The 18,426-nt window shown below is 42.7% G+C and overlaps 1 protein-coding gene across 5 annotated transcripts in view; it reads right to left on the reverse strand.

The window, feature by feature from the left end:
• Positions 1-18,426, reverse strand: part of LOC148131550 (adenylate cyclase type 8-like) — a 57,966-nt gene that overhangs the window by 23,362 nt on the left and 16,178 nt on the right. The window contains exon 2 of one of the 5 annotated variants that reach the window (XM_087962205.1): positions 3,743-4,907. The exons of 2 other annotated variants lie outside the window; for them this stretch is intronic. In XM_087962205.1, coding sequence (XP_087818331.1) covers positions 4,881-4,907 — 27 coding nt within the window. In that variant the 3' untranslated portion in view covers positions 3,743-4,880. Of the gene's footprint in view, positions 1-3,742; positions 4,908-9,797; positions 11,315-12,676; positions 17,417-18,426 lie in introns of those variants that run through there. 2 more of the 5 variants (XM_087962204.1, XM_087962203.1) reach the window with 2 other exon arrangements.

The following is an 18,426-nucleotide window of genomic DNA, read 5'->3' on the forward strand; positions in this document are numbered from 1 at the left end:
CAATAGGACAGGGACAGTAGGCATGATTGTGCGCTTATGCAGGCCCCTTACAGACCTCTTAGGAATGGGATGCGGTCAATAGTGGATAGTTTTAGGGTAAAGGAGTGGGGGTTTGAGGATGTAACAACAGATTCAGGTAGTGCATTCCAGGCATTGACCACTCTGTTGCTGAAGTCGTACTTTCTGCAATCAAGTTTGGAGCGGTTAACATTGAATTTGTATCTGTTGTGTGCTCTTGTGTTGTTGCAGTTGAAGCTGAAATAGTCATTGACTGGTAGGACATGCAACGTTTACCAGGAAAACATTCCCTCTTCTAGCTTAAACACATTTTTATTTTCAGTTACTTAATCAAACCTGAAGCGTGGAATCCATTCATTAACAGGAGAAAACAGCTAATGTTTGAACACATTCCTTCCTTTCAGGCAGGCATAAATTGCATTCCTTTTGGCTGTATCCTTTTGGTTTTCAAAGCCTTTAAAAGGCAACATCTACTCTCCCCATAACTGAAGTTGTAGACACCTTGTAGACACCTTGTCTTCATAGCGTGATGAAGTGCAGGTAGTCCTTGACTTATGACCACAATGGAGCCCCAAAATTAGGTTGCTCAATCAGACATTTGCTAAGTGAGTTTTGCCCCATTTTACGACTTTTCTTGCCACATTTGTTAAGTGAATTAGTGCAGTTGTTAAATTACTATCAGGGTCGTTCAGTGAATCTGGCTTCCGCCATTGACTTCCCTTATCAGAAGGTTGCAAAAGCTGATCCCAGGACCCTCGGGCATTGTAACCATCATATGAACCGGTAGTCAAATATCCAAATGCAATTCATGTGACCCTTTCCGAATGGGGATGGTGCAATGGTCGTAAGTGTGAAAAATGGTCATTGCTCACTTTTTTTTCCAGTGCAGTTGTAAATTCCCTAAACAAACTGTTGTAAGTCAAGGACTACCTGTAGTAGCTTTTTGTTCTTTGTTTTAAAGAAGGAAGTAGAAAGGGAGGGAGGGAGGGAGGGAGAGGGAGGGAGGGAGGAAGGAGGAAGGAAGGAAGGAAGAAGGAAGGAAGGAAGGAAGGAAGGAAGGAAGGAAGGAAGGAAGGAAGGAAGGAAGGAAGGGAAAGGAAGGGAGGGGAGAAGAAGGGAAGGAGGGAGAAAAGAAAGCGAGGGAGAGGGAGGGAGGGAGGAAGGAAGGAAGGAGAGAGGAGAAAGGAAGGAAAGGAAGAAGGAGGGAGGGAGAAAAAGTGAGGGGAGGGAGGGAGCAGGGAGGAAGGAGAGAGAAGGAGAAAGGAAGGAAAGGAAGAAGGAGGGAGGGAGAAAAGAAAGTGAGGGGAGGGAGGGAGCAGGGAGGACGGAAGGAGAAGGAGAAAGGAAGCAAGGAAGGGAGGAAGGAAGGGGAGGAAGGGAAGAAAAGAAAGGGAGGGAAGAAGAAGGGAGGAAGGGAGGAAGGGAGGGGAGGAAGGGAGAAAAGAAAGGGAGGGAAGAAGAAGGGAGGAAGGGAGGAAGGAGAAGGGGAAAGGGAGGGAGGGAGAAGGGGAAAAGAAGGGAGGGAGGGAGGAAAAAGGAAGGAAGGAGAAAGGGGAAAGGAATGAAGGGAGGGAGGAAAGAAGGAGAGAGGTGGGAAGGAAGGAAGGAGAAGGGAAAAGGAGAGGGAGGAAGGGAGGGAGGGCCGAAAGAAGGAAGGATGGAAGGAGGAAAGAAAGGGAGCGGGAGGGAGGAAGGAAGGAATTAAGGAGAAGGGGGAAAAGGGAGAGGGGGAAGGGTGGGAAGAGGTGAAGGGAAAGAGGGAAGGAAGGAAGAAAAAAGGAAGGAGAGGAAAGAGGAAGGGATGAAGGGGAAGGAAGGGAATAACGACTGATTGATTGAACTCCCTTGAAACATATCATAATGGAACACTCAATATTTGATGCAAAAGATCTCTTTTCTTGTGAAGTCATTTTCATTTATTTAAGCGGAGATACTGCTGTTCTCTGCCTGCTCTATCAAAGGGAAACAAAGACGCCCAAGATCTCTCTCATCAACGGTTTTGGTATTATTTTAATGCAATTTGCTGGATATTGTGATTCAATGCCACTTCTAAGCGCTACTTATACATCCAAAAGATCGCTGCCTCCGCTGCGCGAACTGAACTCAACCCGCACCATGATTTGGCTGAGCCAGAAGAGCTGAATGTAAGACGATATATCTTTATCTGGGGAGCTAAATTAAGCAGCCCTCTCACAAAACAGAAGTCAATCAGACGTTCAGGAGCAATTGTCTCCAGCTGGAGTCCCCAACGTACTGTCTGCAAACAACTTACTTGGCATCTGCCTGTAACTTTGTCTCATCTGACTTTTTAAAAATGCTTTCAATTTATTTATTTTAAAAACTAGGGAGCTGGGAGGCCGCCGGACAAGTGCCAGCAACTGAACAGGATAACAAGAATTGGAAAAGACGTGGGAGGTCTTCTAGTACAGGGGTCGCCAACCTTTTGGACTTCGGGGACCATCAAATTCATAATTTTAAATCTAGTGGACCAGAGATCCTGGGAAAATCCCCCAACAAGTCTGCAGGAAAATTCCCCACCCTGTTTTCCTAACGATCAATCATTCTTTATTTGGGATTGCAGGATACCATCTCCAGCTCCGAAAGGAAAGCAGCAGAAGCAGCAGAAGTCTTTCTTTCTCTCCCCCAAACTCTGCTAGAAATGAGTCTTTGTGAGACTTGTCACATCAGCGCAGGCCTCTTGGAGCAGGATGCCTTCCAGGGTCCCAAAGATTCATTTCTGGCGGAGTTTGGGAGAGAGAAAGAGAGACTTCTGCTGCTTTCCTTGCATGCAGCCAAAAGCAGAAGAAGAAAGAAGCAGAAAGCAGCAGCCCGATGGCCAGGCCAGGCACGTGGGGCAAGTGGAGCAAGTTCCCCCCCTCCACCCTTCCCCTCCTCCCTACCTCGTGTTGTTTGCAATGCAAGCAACGCAAGCCTTGTGTTCCCATGGGCCATTTGGGCAGCATAGCCTTGTGTTCCTGCGCAGCCTGGATTAATTGCCTTGGGGGTGTGTGCTTTGGGGGTGACATTTTTCTGCCGACCACCAAAATTTTCTCACGGACTACCAGTGCTCCCCAGCCCACTGGTTGGCGACCTGTTCAGGCAGGGAAACTCTATAGGGGTGTCAAATTAGATTTCATTGAGGGCCGCATCAGGTTTGTGTTTGACCTTGGGAGGCCAAGGGGTGGGGAACATGGCTGGGGGGGGCAGCTTGATGTCACTTGTTGAGGCCTTGTTTTCAGTCATAATGGCCTCCTGCAGCCCTCTGCCAGTAAAAATGGAGCTTAGGGGTGCATGCGTGCCCTCCCATAAGTTCTGTTTTCACTGGTATCAGGGTTTTAAGTAACACACCCAATAGAATCAAAACTTCAAGGCAGGCATGTTTGTTGAGGTAATACCCTGTTAGGAGAATGAGCGCATACAGGGAGACGTATAAAGAGTAGTGTTGGAATAATACACACAGAGCACACAGATACACTGTACAGTAAATGTAGGTTTTTACTTCCAGAAAGGTTTAAGCAAAGTCCAAAATAGGCAGTCCAAAGTCATTCACAGGTAAAATCAGTCAGTTTTCATCCAGGGATAATCCAAATATCAAATTCCAGTGTCAAAAACAGTTCAGTATCAGACTTACATTAAATCCAGTAATATCAGTCAATTAGAAGAAATGGAGCAGTACTTTCCAACAGAAGGAAACAGAGATACACTCACACTCTCTTCTGAGACTAAGACTAAAACAACTCAGGTTTCTGGCTCCATCTTATGGCCGTTTGAGAAACCACACCTAATTACAGTTTTGCATTTTCTTAAAGATACAGTTTTAAAATGTTTATCCTGGTTTATATATTTCTAACCCAAATAGCTGTTAGGTGACTCATATTCCTAACAATGTTCACCAAAGTATAGATTTATTAGGCATGTCATCTTGGCACATCTGTGGGAAATCTGACTCTAATTCCCCTCAGGTTTTCTCCCAGTTCAATGCTATCTTGCTCGGCATCCTTACTGAAAAGCTGACTGACTTGGATTTTCCCTCTTCCATCTGTGACTGGATCAAAGACTTACTGAGGGACCAGCCACAAACAGTGAGGGCTGGGTCTGTCACATCCACCTCCCTGAAGCTTAGCACTGGCTCCCCACAGGGCTGTGTGCTCAGTCCCTACCTGTACTCACTGTACACACATGATTGTGTATCATCTGACCCATCTACTGTGATCATTAAGTTCACAGATGATACTACTGTATTGGGTCTCATTACAGGTGGAGACAAAACAGCGTACAGTGGGGAGGTTCAAAAATTGTCCTCATGGTGCCTAGAAAACAACTTGCACCTGAACATCAGCAAGACAAAGGAGATAGTGTTAGATTTTTGGAAGAAGAGAGAGGAACCTGCCCCACTTTACATCGAGGGGGGCTGTGTGGAGAAAGTTTCCTCCTTCAAATTCCTGGGAGTCTACCTCAGCGAAGATCTCACCTGGAAAATCAACACAACCCAGGTGGCCAGAAAGGCCCAACGGAGACTCCATTTTCTCAGGGTCGTGCGAAAGAATAAAATGGAAAAATGACTGATGACCTCCTTTTACCGGTCCACAATAGAAAGTGTCCTCTCATATTGCATTACGGTGTGGTATGCTGGCTTGACAGCTGCAGATAAAGACATTGCAGAGGGTGGTGAGCATAGCACAAAGCATCGTGGGCTGCTCCCTGATACCACTAGATGACCTTGCTAGGGCTCGCTGCCTTAGAAGAGTGAGGAAAATTCTCAGGGACGACTCACACCCCTGTCAGCCCTTCTTCACTCTCCTACCATTGGGTAGGAGTTATAGAAGCATGGCCAGCTGCACCAACAGGCTGAAGAACAGTTTCTACCCGTGGGCTGTCGGGCTTCTGAACTGGAAAATAACTTCATGTCAACATAGACTTGCAGGGCTGACACGTTGTGCAACAAGGTCACATAGTGTAATAAGATTGGGACTGGGTTAGGGACTTCTGTCCTCACTGTGAGTTGTGTTGGGGGGGGGGGGTGCATGAAGGGAGGCTCAGCCAATCTCATTGTACACATGTTGTACTTTGACAATAAAGGTTGATTGAGCTAAAAGTAAAGTTTTCTTTCCCCTGCCCATAGTTGTTAAGTGAATCATTGTGTTTTGTCACATGGCTGTAAGGGAATCTGGATTCCCCACTGACTTTTTAGGGATCAGAAGGTTGCAAAAGGGGATCACGCAACCTTGGGACACATCCATGGTCATAAATACGAGTCCATTGCCAAGCAACTGAATTTGGATCATGTGATTATGGGGATACTACAACCATCATCTATGTGAAAAATGGCCAGAAGTCTCTTTTTTCAGTGCCGTTGTAACTTTGAATGGTCACTAAATGAACTGTTGTAAGTCGAGGACTACCTGTATCCCTGTTTCCCCCCAAAATAAGATGGGGTGTTATATTAATTTTGGCTCCGGTTAGATCTTGTTTTGGGGGAAAATATGGCACTAAATGCTGACTATCTTAACTGGGGCTTATTTTTAGGGTAGGGGTTATATTACAAGCATCCTGAAAAACCATGCTAGGGCTTATTTTCTGGTTGGGGGTCTTATTTTCAGGGAAAATATGGTATTAAAGAAGATATGGAGCATTCCCACACTGTTGGAAACCTTTGGAGACCAGCAATCCTACAACCAACCTGGGCCCTGCAGTTCAGAATATTAAAGGTGATAACCAACATCTTGAATTTCACCCAGGAGCAAATTAAAAGCAATATGATTCACGTAGTAGTGGTATACCTTGTATGCCTTGCTGTACCCCAAAATACATCAATTGCTGAATTCTGGACCAATTGAAGCTTCTGAATGTTCTTCGAGGACCCACATATAACAGTAAAACCATTGGGAAATGACTACATTATGAGGGACATTGAGCAGGGACTCCCAATCCAAGAATGGTACACCTGGCACACAAGACAAATCTATGCAAAAGTCCCCCTGGATACCACTGCCACCTGCTCTTTGAGAAGAAGCCACCTGTCCAGCAGCATCCCAGATTTTGCACAGTTCTACAGGAAGTGGGGCGCTACCAATCAACAGTTAAAGCTGAAATGATCCATCTAAACCAGGGGTCTTCAAACTTGACAGCTTTAAGACTTGTGGACTTCAACTCCCAGAACTCCTCCTCCAGTCATGTTAGTTCAGGAATTCTGGGAGTTGAAGTCCACAAGTCTTAAACTTGCCAAGTTTGAAGACCCTTGATCTAAACAAAGGGACCATATTTTTATTTTATTTGGTATTGTAACTAGATATGGTCAACTTGGTGTGACTAACTAATAGGTGTGTCAACTTTTTCCATCTGAGACTAAAAGCAATTCTCCAAATCACCTAGCAAAAATTAAGGCAAAGTTAGGTATTCTGAATCTTCTTCTCACATTTTTCTTCTCACCTGGATTAAGGAATCTTTTCTTCAATGGTCCTGCTCCCCTTAAAAAAAAAGTTGGACAACTATTTGTCTGAAATGGTATAGGGTCTCCTGCTTGAGCAGGGGGTTGGACTAGAAGACCTCCAAGGTCCCTTCCAACTCTATTATATAAATTCGGTTAATTCTGCTCTTAGAGAGGCCAGGAACTCCTAAGCCCTCCCAGCCTCACAAGAATGGATTTTTAAGGCCATTAATGCCAACAGGTGAGGGGATTCCAATAGTACCCCCAATATTACACTTGGGAGCTTGCTTAGAGATGTTGCTAGGTAACAGGGTGGCTGCCATATTTGCAAGATCCCTAAACTCCCCCCCCCCCTTTTTTTTTTTGACTGAATACACCTATAGGAAGAAGATCAAGAGATTTTTTCCCTTTAAATCAGAGCTAAACACTCTTTAAATAAGAATACAAGTCGAACGTAACAGAAGGCAATTCATTTCATAAGGGAAAAGAGGCCGGAACTCTTCCCCCCTCAATGTCAAAGCAAAGAAAATTTAGAGCTCTTTTAAAAAAAAACTATACTGATCCTCCCTGGTTTTCCTTTCTTTGGTTTTTGCAGTAGACCTTTGTTCAAAGTGGAGAATATTGGAAAGCTGTTGTCGGGGTTGTTTTTTTCTCTCCTCTTTGCAACATATTTAAGATGTGCCGTCCAAAACCTTGTTGTCATGGACACTGTTGATTAATAAGACTTGAAGAACTGTGTTGATTTGTAATTAACACCTCAGTTAAAAATAGCAGGTATTTTATTTAGTGGAGAAACTAACAAATATTTTTCATTATTTTTTTTAATAGACTGGGGAGGGGAATGAATGCTTCATTTATATAATTCCTGTAACAGCAGTTCAAATCATGCTCAGTGCACAGTTCATCTAACCAGGTGTTATTGTATTTATACGGGCTAATAATGGGAAAATGGTAGAGCTGTCCTGGGCTCCATTAACAGAGGGATAGAATCAAGATCATGTGAAGTGTTAATACCCCTTTATAACGACGTGGTAAGACCACAGTTGGAATATGGCATCCAGTTTTGGTCGCCAGGATATAAAACAGACATTGAGATTCTAGAAAGAGTGGAGAGAAGAGCAATAAAGGTGATAAGAGGGCTGGAGCTTAAAATACCGTATTTGCCGGCGTATAAGACGACTTTTTGCCCTGAAAAACATGCCTCCAATTGGGGGTCGTCTTATATGCCGGGTCGATCTTATACGCCGGCAAATAGTAATTGGGAAGCACTGCGGCTGCCCGCGGCTGAGGCACTTTGCGCACCATGGAAGCGAATCCCGTGAAGCCGAAAGGAGCAGCCAGCCTTCTCCCAGCTCCCAAGGAAATGAGGCTCGCACCACCCGGGCTCCGCTGAGGTATCCAGCTGGGGCTGTCAGGAGTTGTTACCGTTGCCTCGGGAAGGGAAAGGCAAAACCAGGAGCCGCTGCTGCCATTGCAAAGCACCGCGCGGCTCTTCCTTTTTGCCTTTCCTTCCCGAGGCAACGCGGGACTGGAGCTGCGCGAGCCGCAGCCAGCGAGTAACAACTCCTGACAGCCCCAGCTGGATGCCTCAGCGGAGCCGGGCGGTGCGAGCCTCGTTTCCTTGGGAGCTGGGAGAAGGCTGGTTGCTCCTTTCGGCTTCACGGGATTCGTTTCCACGGTGCACAAAGTGCCTCAAAAAAAAAAGTGCAAAAAGTGGAAGGCGTGCGGAAGAGGGGCAGTATATAACAAACTATATTTTGAGTGGAAATGTTGGGGGTCGTCTTATACGCCGGGTCGTTTTATACGCCGGCATATATGGTACATATGAAAAAGAGTTGCTGTAATTGAGTATGTCTAGTTTAATGAAAAGAAGGACTGGGATGACATGATAGCAATGTTCCAATAACTGAGGGGTTACCCCAAAGAAGAAGTCAAGCTATTCTCCAAGGCACCTGAGGGCAATGGGTAGAAACTAATCCATGAGAGAAGCATCCTATAACTTAAGGAGATATTTCCTGACAATGAGAATAGTTGATCAGTGGAACAGCTTGTCTTTAGAAATTGTGGGTGCTTTAACACTGGAGGTTTTTAAAGAAAAGTTTGCCCAACTATTTGTCAAATAGTATAGGGCAGTGATGGATAACCTTTTTGGGCTCCTGTGCCAAAAATTGTGTGCGCGCTTGCACACTCGCACTTGTGTGCCAGCACCCAAAAGGGAATGCACCCCCATGCCCACTACGCATGCGTGCATAATCCCCACCCACCCACTCCTACCGTCCCCTTACCTGCACTGCACCTCACAGCTTAGTTTTGGCCGGTTTGAGGCCTTTTTTGGCCTTCCAAAGGCTTGAGGAAGGCTTCTGCAGGCTTTGCAGGCCGAAAACTAGTCCCGTTTCACCACTTCTGGTATTTTCGGAAAACAGGAAGTGACAAAACAGGGCTAGTTTTCGGTCTGCAAAGCCAGCAGAAGCCTGCAGAAGCCTTCCTCAAGTCTTTGGGAGGCCAAAAGGCCTCAAACTGTCCAAAAATAAGCTGTGAGGCGCATGCATGCCCAATGAGGTAATTTTGCCTGCAGCTCACGTGCCAGCACAAATGGCTCTGCGTGCCAGCACAAATGGCTCTGCATGCCACCTATGGCACACATGCCATAGGTTCACCATCACAGGTATAAGGCCTCCTGCTTGAGCAGTTGGTTGGATTAGAAGACCTTCATGGTACCTTCCAACGCTGTTATTATGTTAGTTAGTCTTCTTTGACCATGGGTAGAGCTCTGAGTCCTTAATGCTCAGTAAAATATAAATTCCTGGTTATTTGTAAGATATGAGGAACTGGAGAAAAACAACAGGTAAATCCTGAGCATCTTCTGGAATATGATCAATTATCTAGAAGTTATGGGTAAATGCATAAGAAATGCTAATAGTGATCGTTGCTTTTTAACGATCCCATAATTCCTTGCGGGGTGGAGTCTGGGCAACGGAATGGAGCTAGCAGAGTGTTTTAATGGACGGAGGCCCTTCCTTTCACCAATGAGGAGTTTTATTCATCAGATACAATCTCAGTGTGCCCAGAGAGAGAAATATCTGCCTCTACCAAGGATCGAACTCATAGTCTCCTGATTGCAAGGCAAGAACTCCACCTCTAGGCCACTGCATCACTCTAAGAAATGCTACTAGTTATATTAGGCATATATTATTCAGAAAGTGAGCATAGCTATGCATTTATATGCAAATGCTTTGTTTCTAGTTTAGAATCACAATGATAATAGAATTATGCAATTGGAGAAAACCTTAAAGGCAGCCTTGCCAACTTCCTACTTAACGTTGGATCTTCTAGGACATCTTTAACATCCAACTTCTGTTTGAAAAATTTGTATTTTGTATTTATTTGATTTGTCAATCACTTACAAGATACAGGTATAAGAACAAACATAGTTTTGAATACATGAGATAGATACTTATAAGAAAAATAAAAAGAAACAATAGGACAGGGACAGTAGGCACGATTGGTGCGCTTATGCACGCCCCCTACATGTCCAATAAAGAAGAATTCACCATTTCACAGAGCAGCCTGTTTCATTGTCTGACAGCTCAGACAGTTGAGACATTTCTTTTGATGTTTAGCTTGAATCACTTTCCTTACAATTTCAACTTATTGAGTCTAATTCTGCCCCCTGGGACAAGTGAGATTAAATGAACTCCCTCTTGTGTGACAACCTTTCGGATATCTAAAGATTGCTCTTATTATAGCTGATCTAAGTTGTCTCTTCTGTAGGCAAAATACATCCAGATACTTTAATTGTTCCTCAAAGGGGAATGGGAATTAGCAGATTGCACAGACTTGAAAATTAGTGAATCAAAGATCAACTGCAGAGGAAATAGAGGGAACAATTGCAAGCTAGATATGGATGGTGACGAGGGAGAACAAGGAGCTGAATTTGGGATATTTGGTGGAATGCTTATTCAAAAGGGGGAGATGACTGGGAAAATGTTATATTGAACAAGTATTATCAGAAAGAAGAGGGGTCAACTTATTTTCCAAAGCACCAGAAGGCAAGGCAAGAAACAATAGATGGAAATGAATCAAGGAGAGAAGCAATGTGGAAACTTCCTAATAGTGAGAACAATTAACTAGTGGCATGGCTTGCCTTCAGAGGAAAAAAAGATTTGGACTATTTCACAAAATGGGAACTATTCTATAAATGGTTAAATGACAAATATTGAGGTTAGAGGAGTGGAATTAGGTGAAATATGGTTTATAGGAGAAAGAAAAACAGGTGAGTAAATATTTCTGATGGTTATATAATCAATACTATAATGGAAGATAATATATGTTATAATTGATTGATGTTATCATATTTGTTTACATATTACTGCATATATATATGATCATAATGATGTTGTTGTTTGTATGTTTGTTTGTTAACACCTTGGACATTTAACGAGCACATTGCTTAACATAGAAAGGAAATGTATGATATAAAACAATAAAAAAATATTTAAATGAAAAAAGAAGAGGTTGTGAGTACTTTATCACTGGAGGTTTTTAAGTAGAGACTGGACAGCCACTTGTCTCAAATGACTGATTGGAATCTGTGTTTTTGAAAAAGCAGAAGGTTTCAAGCTGATTTAGAAACTAATGTACTTGCGGCTACATTTGGAGAAACCTGTATTCAGATAACAGATTGACAGGGACCTTGTAGGTCATCTAGTCCAACCCCCTGCCTATGCAGGAGACCCTACACCATTTCTGACAGATGAGAGTCCAATCTCTTCTATTCATATGAGTACAGGGCAGAATCAGAGCCTTCAGCATGAGAATTGGCCAAAACATCTAGCCAAGATGATCTCTCTCAAATGGAATGCAGAGTGTCTGTAATACAACAAAAATAAACATTTATATTCATCCCTCTGCATACTCCACTGCTATTTTAGAAACAGTGAAAAAAAAGCTGAGATCAGAGAGTGTGAAGTTTCCTTAAAATAAACTTAATTCCCTTCCCTTTCGAGAACAATGTTGTACTGTTCAAAATGGAGTTTTAGGTGCTTGGTAGTTTCCCTACAGACATTTCATTACCCAACTAAGGAACATCATCAGTGCACTAGGACTGGTAATGAAATGTCTGCAGCAAACTACCAAGTTCAGAAAGCAACGAGGGACTCTAGGACAACTTGCCATGGCCAATGTGCTGCAGACAACTCGCCATGAGATCGTAAATGTACGTAATCCTTGTTCAAATGAAGCTTGTTCTTCCAACTATAGGAAGAATTGTACCCTCTTGAAAAATACAGCCATTTACTTCTATGTATAGGGGACGCGTTGGCTCAGTGGCTAAGACGCTAAGCTTGTCAATCAGAAAGCTTGGCAGTTCAGCGGTTCGAATCCCTAGCACCACATAACGGAGTGAGCTCCCGTTACTTGTCCCAGCTTCTGCCAACCTAGCAGTTTGAAAGCACGTAAAAAATGCAAGTAGAAAAATAGGGACCACTTTGGTGGGAAGGTAACAGTGTTCCGTGCACCTCCGGCATTTAGTCATGCTGGCCACATGACCATGGAGACATCTTCGGACAGCGCTGGCTCTTTGGCATTGTAATGGAGATGAGCATTGCCCCCTCGAGCCAGAAATGACTAGCACGTATGTGTGAGGGGAACCTTTACCTTTACCTTATACACGAGGCTCTGCTGAGCTGAGGGCAGAATTTATTTCACCATTACCTGGATCCATATCCTAGTTCCCAGTTATCATCACTCTTACATACCCTCAGACAAACTATTCATAATTGCCTTACCATGTCTGCATGAAGTAAGGAAGTCTTTACATGCTATTAGTCATCTCTACTTTAAGTCAAAGTGCCCTTATCCTGTAAATGAAATGCTTATTTGTTTTCTGGGTCCGTTGGGTATTTCTACACCTATTTCTAGTCAATAATTCTTGGTAAGTAAGACTTGTCAGTTCAATATGGCAGCCCCTCTAGACTGGAACAATCTCCAATACTGAAACATTTGATCGATCAATTCAAGATTGGATCCTGGTTTAAAGAAAAACTGGAAAAGATGTCCATATACAAGAAGGACTCTGATCTCTCATTTTCACATTGAAAGGAGGGAGGGAAGAGGGAGGGAAGGAAGGAAGGAAAAGAAAGAGGGCCCAATGAAGAAAAGAAGGGGAAGAGGAGGAGGAGGCAAGGGGGAAAGGAAGCTTGATGGCTTCACTCGAAAGCAAACTATGGGTTATTTGTTTTTCATATTTTGTCAATGTTGTTTGATCTGGTGTTAATTGTTGTTGTTTGATATTTTAGGAGATTTTCCTAGTTGCTTACACTGGATTTTCTTCCAATACTAAGTGAAGATGTACAAGTGTTGAGATCATACCTTAAAACCTCAATCTATCTCAGAGGTCTGTACAGGCCCCGATCAAAGAAGTCAAGATGGCAATTGGAATTCCTTCTTTCCTTCCTCCCTCCCTCCCTCCTTTCCTGCCTTCCTTCCACACCATCAAGGCTGCCATACCCTGTGGATAACCCTTGGCTCATACAAGGGTGTTATGCTTTATGGAAGTTTCCTACTATGGTATGTTTTTGCCCCGTGCATGTCTGTGCAAACACACATCTCTTGTTCTTTATATTAAGAAAAGACATTTATCATGATCAGTTCTACATTTGTTGTTGCTTCTGAAATTAATCTGTTGCAATCAGCTGTAGGCTGAAGTGTTACAAAGCAAGTGCCATCATTGCATCTTGCAACGTATCTTGGCAATTAAGAAAAGCCAGATGGAAACAGAGCTCAACAGCCAAGAAATAAAGGAAAAAGAAAATGTCCAAGCAAGATAAGTTGCAGAAAGGATGAAATAATTCATTTAACTTCCTGTCAATGGCAAATAGATGATCACCATGCAGTTCAAATGGCATTATTCAGCTGAAATGACAAACTATTTTAACAATTACATATTTATCTTTAATTGTCCAGCAAGAAACAATTCTTTACAAGCTTTATGTAAAGATATGAATACTACAGTAGCACATCACTGGAATTCCACTCTATTTTCTTTTTCTTTTTACAAAAGAGGATATACAGTAAAATGCATTACAAGAGAATGTAATGAATTGCAATGAATTCAATTTCCTTCTGGTTGCATTAGCTCATAAATAACTCTACCAACATTTTATTTTATCTAGTATTCAATTGGCACAGTCTGAAAAATGTAACTGGTAAAAAGGCTTTATTCTAGCAATGGGATGTGAGACCTTCAAAATACGTTGTTTGTGCTCATCTTATAAGAATAAAAACACTGAGACCAAGGTTTGCTCATTATGGTGTGATAGCTGTGAGCAACAGAGAATTTGTAAACTCTGTTTATGAAGCAAAAAGGTTGTAAATTCAGGTTTAGCCTGATTTTAATTTTTCATGAAACTGGCCTTGCATGCAAAAAGTAAATAAAATAAAATGGATTTCTGGTATTTTTAGGAAGGTTTTGAAAACACACGGAAAGTTGCTGTTGAAATATGATATGACTGAATGATCCGATTTAAGGTTCAGCAATTTAGGTCTCCCCAAAGAGAAAATTAAGGGAGCATTTTTCCAAGATATTGGAAGGAAAGAGAAAAAGAAGAGGATAACTACACACAAGATGGATGGACAAATTCACAATGGCCATGACTGTATCATCAAGAGACTGGAAAAACAAGATGAGGGACTTATCATCGGGAAAGAAAATGTATCTACTGGTATATGGTTGCTTGCACCTGACAGTGACTTGATCATGCATCATCCATCAAAGAGATAGTTTCAGCTTGCTTTTGTTTTACTTGTGTTTAAACCAAATCACATTTGGATGTTCTACACTGTAATGAGGATCATTAAAGCAATTTTATGTGGCTCCCAATTTCAAAATGCAGTTCTTGGCTCTGAATGCTGCATTTCAAAAAATACACATTACAGGGAAAATCAATCTTAAGGTTCCGATGTACTGTTTAACGAGGGATCCAGAAGCTGGGGCCAGAGAGATTTAAAACTGAAATACACATAAGCTAATATAGGCTTTAAATAGTCTCACGTGGAAAATATTTAGTTCTTCTATGCCACTGTTGAAAAGTCAAGTCCCGATTTAAGAAATGAAATTACTGGTATGTGAATTATTTGGCAGTGAACTTACTTTTAACCCCTAAAGTCCTCCCGGTTGCAAAACTGGTCTTCTAAGCCAGGGATTGCCAACCTTTTGGATCTCGGGGACTACCAAACTCATCATTTTAAATCCCGCAGACCAGAGACCCTGGGAAAATCCCCAAAATAGTCTGCAGGAAAATTCCCCATCCCGTTTTCCTACCAATCTACCATTCTTTATTTGGGATCACAGGATACCAGCTCCAGCTCCGTTCTCAGAGAGAGAGGGAGAGAGACTTTTGGCTTCATGCAAGGAAAGCAGCAGAAGCAACAGAAGTCTTTCTCTCCCCCCAAACTTCACCAGAAATGAGTCTTTGTGAGACTTGTCATGCCCGCCCAGCCTCTTGGAGCAGGAGGTCTTGCAGGGTCCCAAAGACTCATTTCTGGTGGAGTTTGGGGGAGAGAAAGAAAGACTTTGGCTGCTTTCCTTGTGTGCAGCCAAAAGCAGAAGAAAGAAGCAGCCCAGTGGCCAGGCACATGAGGCGAGTGGGGCAAGTTCCCCTCCTTCACCCTTTCTCTTCACTACCTCTTGTTGTTCGCAATGCAAGCAACGCAAGCCTTGTGTTCCCATGAGCCATATGGGCGGCAGAGCCTTGTGTTCCCATGCAGCCTGGATTAATTGCTTTGGGAGGTGCTTTGGGGGTGACATTTCTCTGCGGACCACCAAAATTTTCTCACGGACCACCAGTGGTCCCCGGCCCGCTGGTTGGCGACCACTGTTCTAAGCCATTTCAATTCCTAGTCTTTAAAACTCTAATGTGCTTGTAAACAGCCTTAAGCCCAAAAGAGATTTCCAACTTCACATCTTCACCAATATTAATGGAAGCAAAGAATATTTTGAAATCAAGACTAATTCCTGTCCATGATGGCACAAAAATAGATATTTATTTCCCTTCATAATGGATAAAAATGAGCAGACTATGTTCCAGAAACTAATTTATTTCAATTGAACATTTTCTTGGAAATTGATTGGAATGTAAGAAGCTGCTTTATATGACATTAGGCTAATTAACCATCTGGGAAGTATTATCGCTGTTGGCAGGCACCATCTTGCCAAGAGTATTAAAATGCAAAAGAATGGCCATTGTTTTCACATAAAATTCAAAGAGGCGTGGACCTCTTTGAGGGGATGGGTGGTGCTTAAGGACTTGAAGGAGGCTGTGGTGTACCTACTTCTCAAGAGGTCACCTTGGACACAACTACTGTAGAGAACTATCATTCTTCTGTCTCCAATCTTCCTTTCTTTTTTTAGGAAAGTTTGTTGAGAAGGTGGAAAGGCAACAAGGATTCTGGAGGAAGCAGATCATTTAAACAAATTTTAATTGGAATTCAAGCTGAAATTCAGTACATAGACAATACCAGTTGTCTTGTTGATGACCTATGGTAGAGCTAGGATGGAGGTAGTGCTCCATCCTTTTCTTTCTTTCTTTCTTTCTTTCTTTCTTTCTTTCTTTCTTTCTTTCTTTCTTTCTTTCTTTCTTTCTTTCTCTTTCTTTCTTTCTTTCTTTCTTTCTTTCTTTCTTTCTTTCTTTCTTTTTTCTTTTCTTTTTTTCTTCTTTCTTTTTCTCTCTTTTTCTTCCTTTCTTCTCCTCCCTCCCTCCCTCCCCTTTCTTTCTTTTTTCCTTTCTTCCTTTTCTTTCTTTCTCTTCTCTTCTCTTCTCTTCTCTTCTCTTCTCTTCTCTTCTTTTTTCTCTTCTTTCTTTTTCTTCTTTCCTCCCTCCCTTCCCCTCCTTCCCATTTTCCTTCCTTCCTTCCATCCTTCTTTTTCTTTCTTTCTTTTTGTTCTTTCTTTCTTTTCTTTCTTTTTTTCCCTTTCTTTTCTTTCTCTCTTTCTCTTTTTTGTCCTCCCTCCCTCCCTTTGTCCCTCCCTTCCCCTCCCTCCCATCTTCCTTCCTTCCTTTCCCTACCCAACTTAACCAAGTGACTCTGGGCAGCTTACAATTCTAACATTTGAAAACAATTTAAAAGCATTAAAACAGCAAAAACAACCCACAAGCTAAATAATTTATCAGTGTCTTTTGATACCAGGAACCACTGTATCCTTTTGAGTCAGCTCCATGGGTTGGTGATTGGGGGCACCATTTTATGGTGGTTCTCTTCCTTTCTCCAGGGCCAGTTCCACTTGGTGCTGATTGAGGGGGGGGATGATTATTCCCAAGGGCCCCTATTGTGAGGAATGCCACAAGATTCTACTCTTTTCCCCCTCCTTTTTTTTAAAAAAAAACATCTACAGGTACAGTGTGTGATATTATCCAGCAGCTAAGGCTCAGTATAATTGGTATATTGATGATACGCAGTGTTATCCTTTGAGAAATTGACTCTGACTTAGTCCTACCAAGAGACGGAGTGACTCTGGCTGTGGCTGATGGGACCAGTTAAGTCTGGAGACTTTCAGTTTTTATTCCTAGATAGGGTTGGATTTGCCTTGTCAGGAGTGGCAAGCAACTTGGGCTTTCCCATAAAACTCATAGCTCCTAACTCGTAAACTCAGGGAGCAAGGACTGGGTGGCCAAGAGGGCACTTACAGATTAACAGAGATGGAAGGGATCTTTGTAGGTCATCTAGTCCAACCCCCTGCCCAAGTGGGAGATCCTACACCATTTCTGGCAAAAGGCAGTCCAATCTCTTCTTGAAAGTGTCCAGTAATGAAGCTCCCACAACTTCGGAAGGCACGTTGTGTACAACTCTATCTGGTGCATCAGTTTTACTCTTTCCTGGACTGGACATTTCTCCAGGCAGATACTGTCTCAAGACACAACTACTCTTAACATCCTTCATGCAGGGTTGCCCTTGAAGACTGTGTGGAATCTTCAACTGAGGGGGGGAGGGAGAAAGAGAGGGGGGGAGGGAAGGAGAGAGGGAGAGAGAGAGAGGGGGAGAGGGAGAGAGAGAAAAAAAAGAGAGAGAGAGAGACTGGCCCAAAATCACCCAGTTGGCTTTGTGCCTAAGTTGGGGCTAGAAATCACACTCTCCTAGTTTCTGGCCTGGTGCCTTTAACTACTACAGTATTACACCAAATTCACCGCCAATTTGATTTTAATTAGTTTTAAAATCAAATGATTGTAAGTTGCAGAGAACAGTAACTCATTACTCGTGATCCCATTGCTTTACAGTTTTTCTGTGCTTAGAATTCAGCGGCACAATCATTAGAATGCAGTACTGCCAGCTAACTCTACCCACAGTCTGGAGTTCGATCCTGACCAGTTCAAGGTTGACTCATCCTTCCTATCCTTCTGAGGTTGGTAAAATGAGGACCCAGATTGTTGGGAGAAATACGCTGACTCTGTAAACCACCCAGAGGTGGTATATAAGTCTAAGTGTTATTGCAATTGGTTCCAGTTTATTGCCATTTTCTCCTTAAGACTGCAACACAAAAGAAAAAAAAAATAACCTGAAAGCTTATTGTGATTTTAGGCTCTATAGTCCTTGCATGATAAAGCACCACCAGCTGTCTGAGAAACACAGCTCTGTGTTTTGTTTTTCCTCAAGAAAAATCTTCAATTAATGCTGAGTCACAAGCCAGCCCATACAAATGTTAGCTAATTTTGATCTAGACAGGGTGGCTCCTGATATAAATACCATTCCCTTCATGAAGTCCATCGACTTTGTCAAAAAGAAGAATTTAAGCATCCTTGCCTTCATGAAAAAAAGAGGATTTGCTCAGGAAAGGGAGGGAATAAATCCTTCAACTTTTAGGCAACTTGCAGATATCAAATAACATTGCAGAATTGTCCGTGCCATTTGTGGGTCAAGGATTTGGGGAGAGAACGGATTCCTTGAGTTGTAATAAGGAAGGAGAAATTCCCCCAAGCATTTCTGAGGAG

The sequence above is a fragment of the Notechis scutatus genome, chromosome 3, assembly GCF_049901735.1.
Source record: "Notechis scutatus isolate UNSWTSFEM ecotype Mainland chromosome 3, rNotScu1.2, whole genome shotgun sequence".
NCBI classification, from domain to species: domain Eukaryota; kingdom Metazoa; phylum Chordata; class Lepidosauria; order Squamata; family Elapidae; genus Notechis; species Notechis scutatus.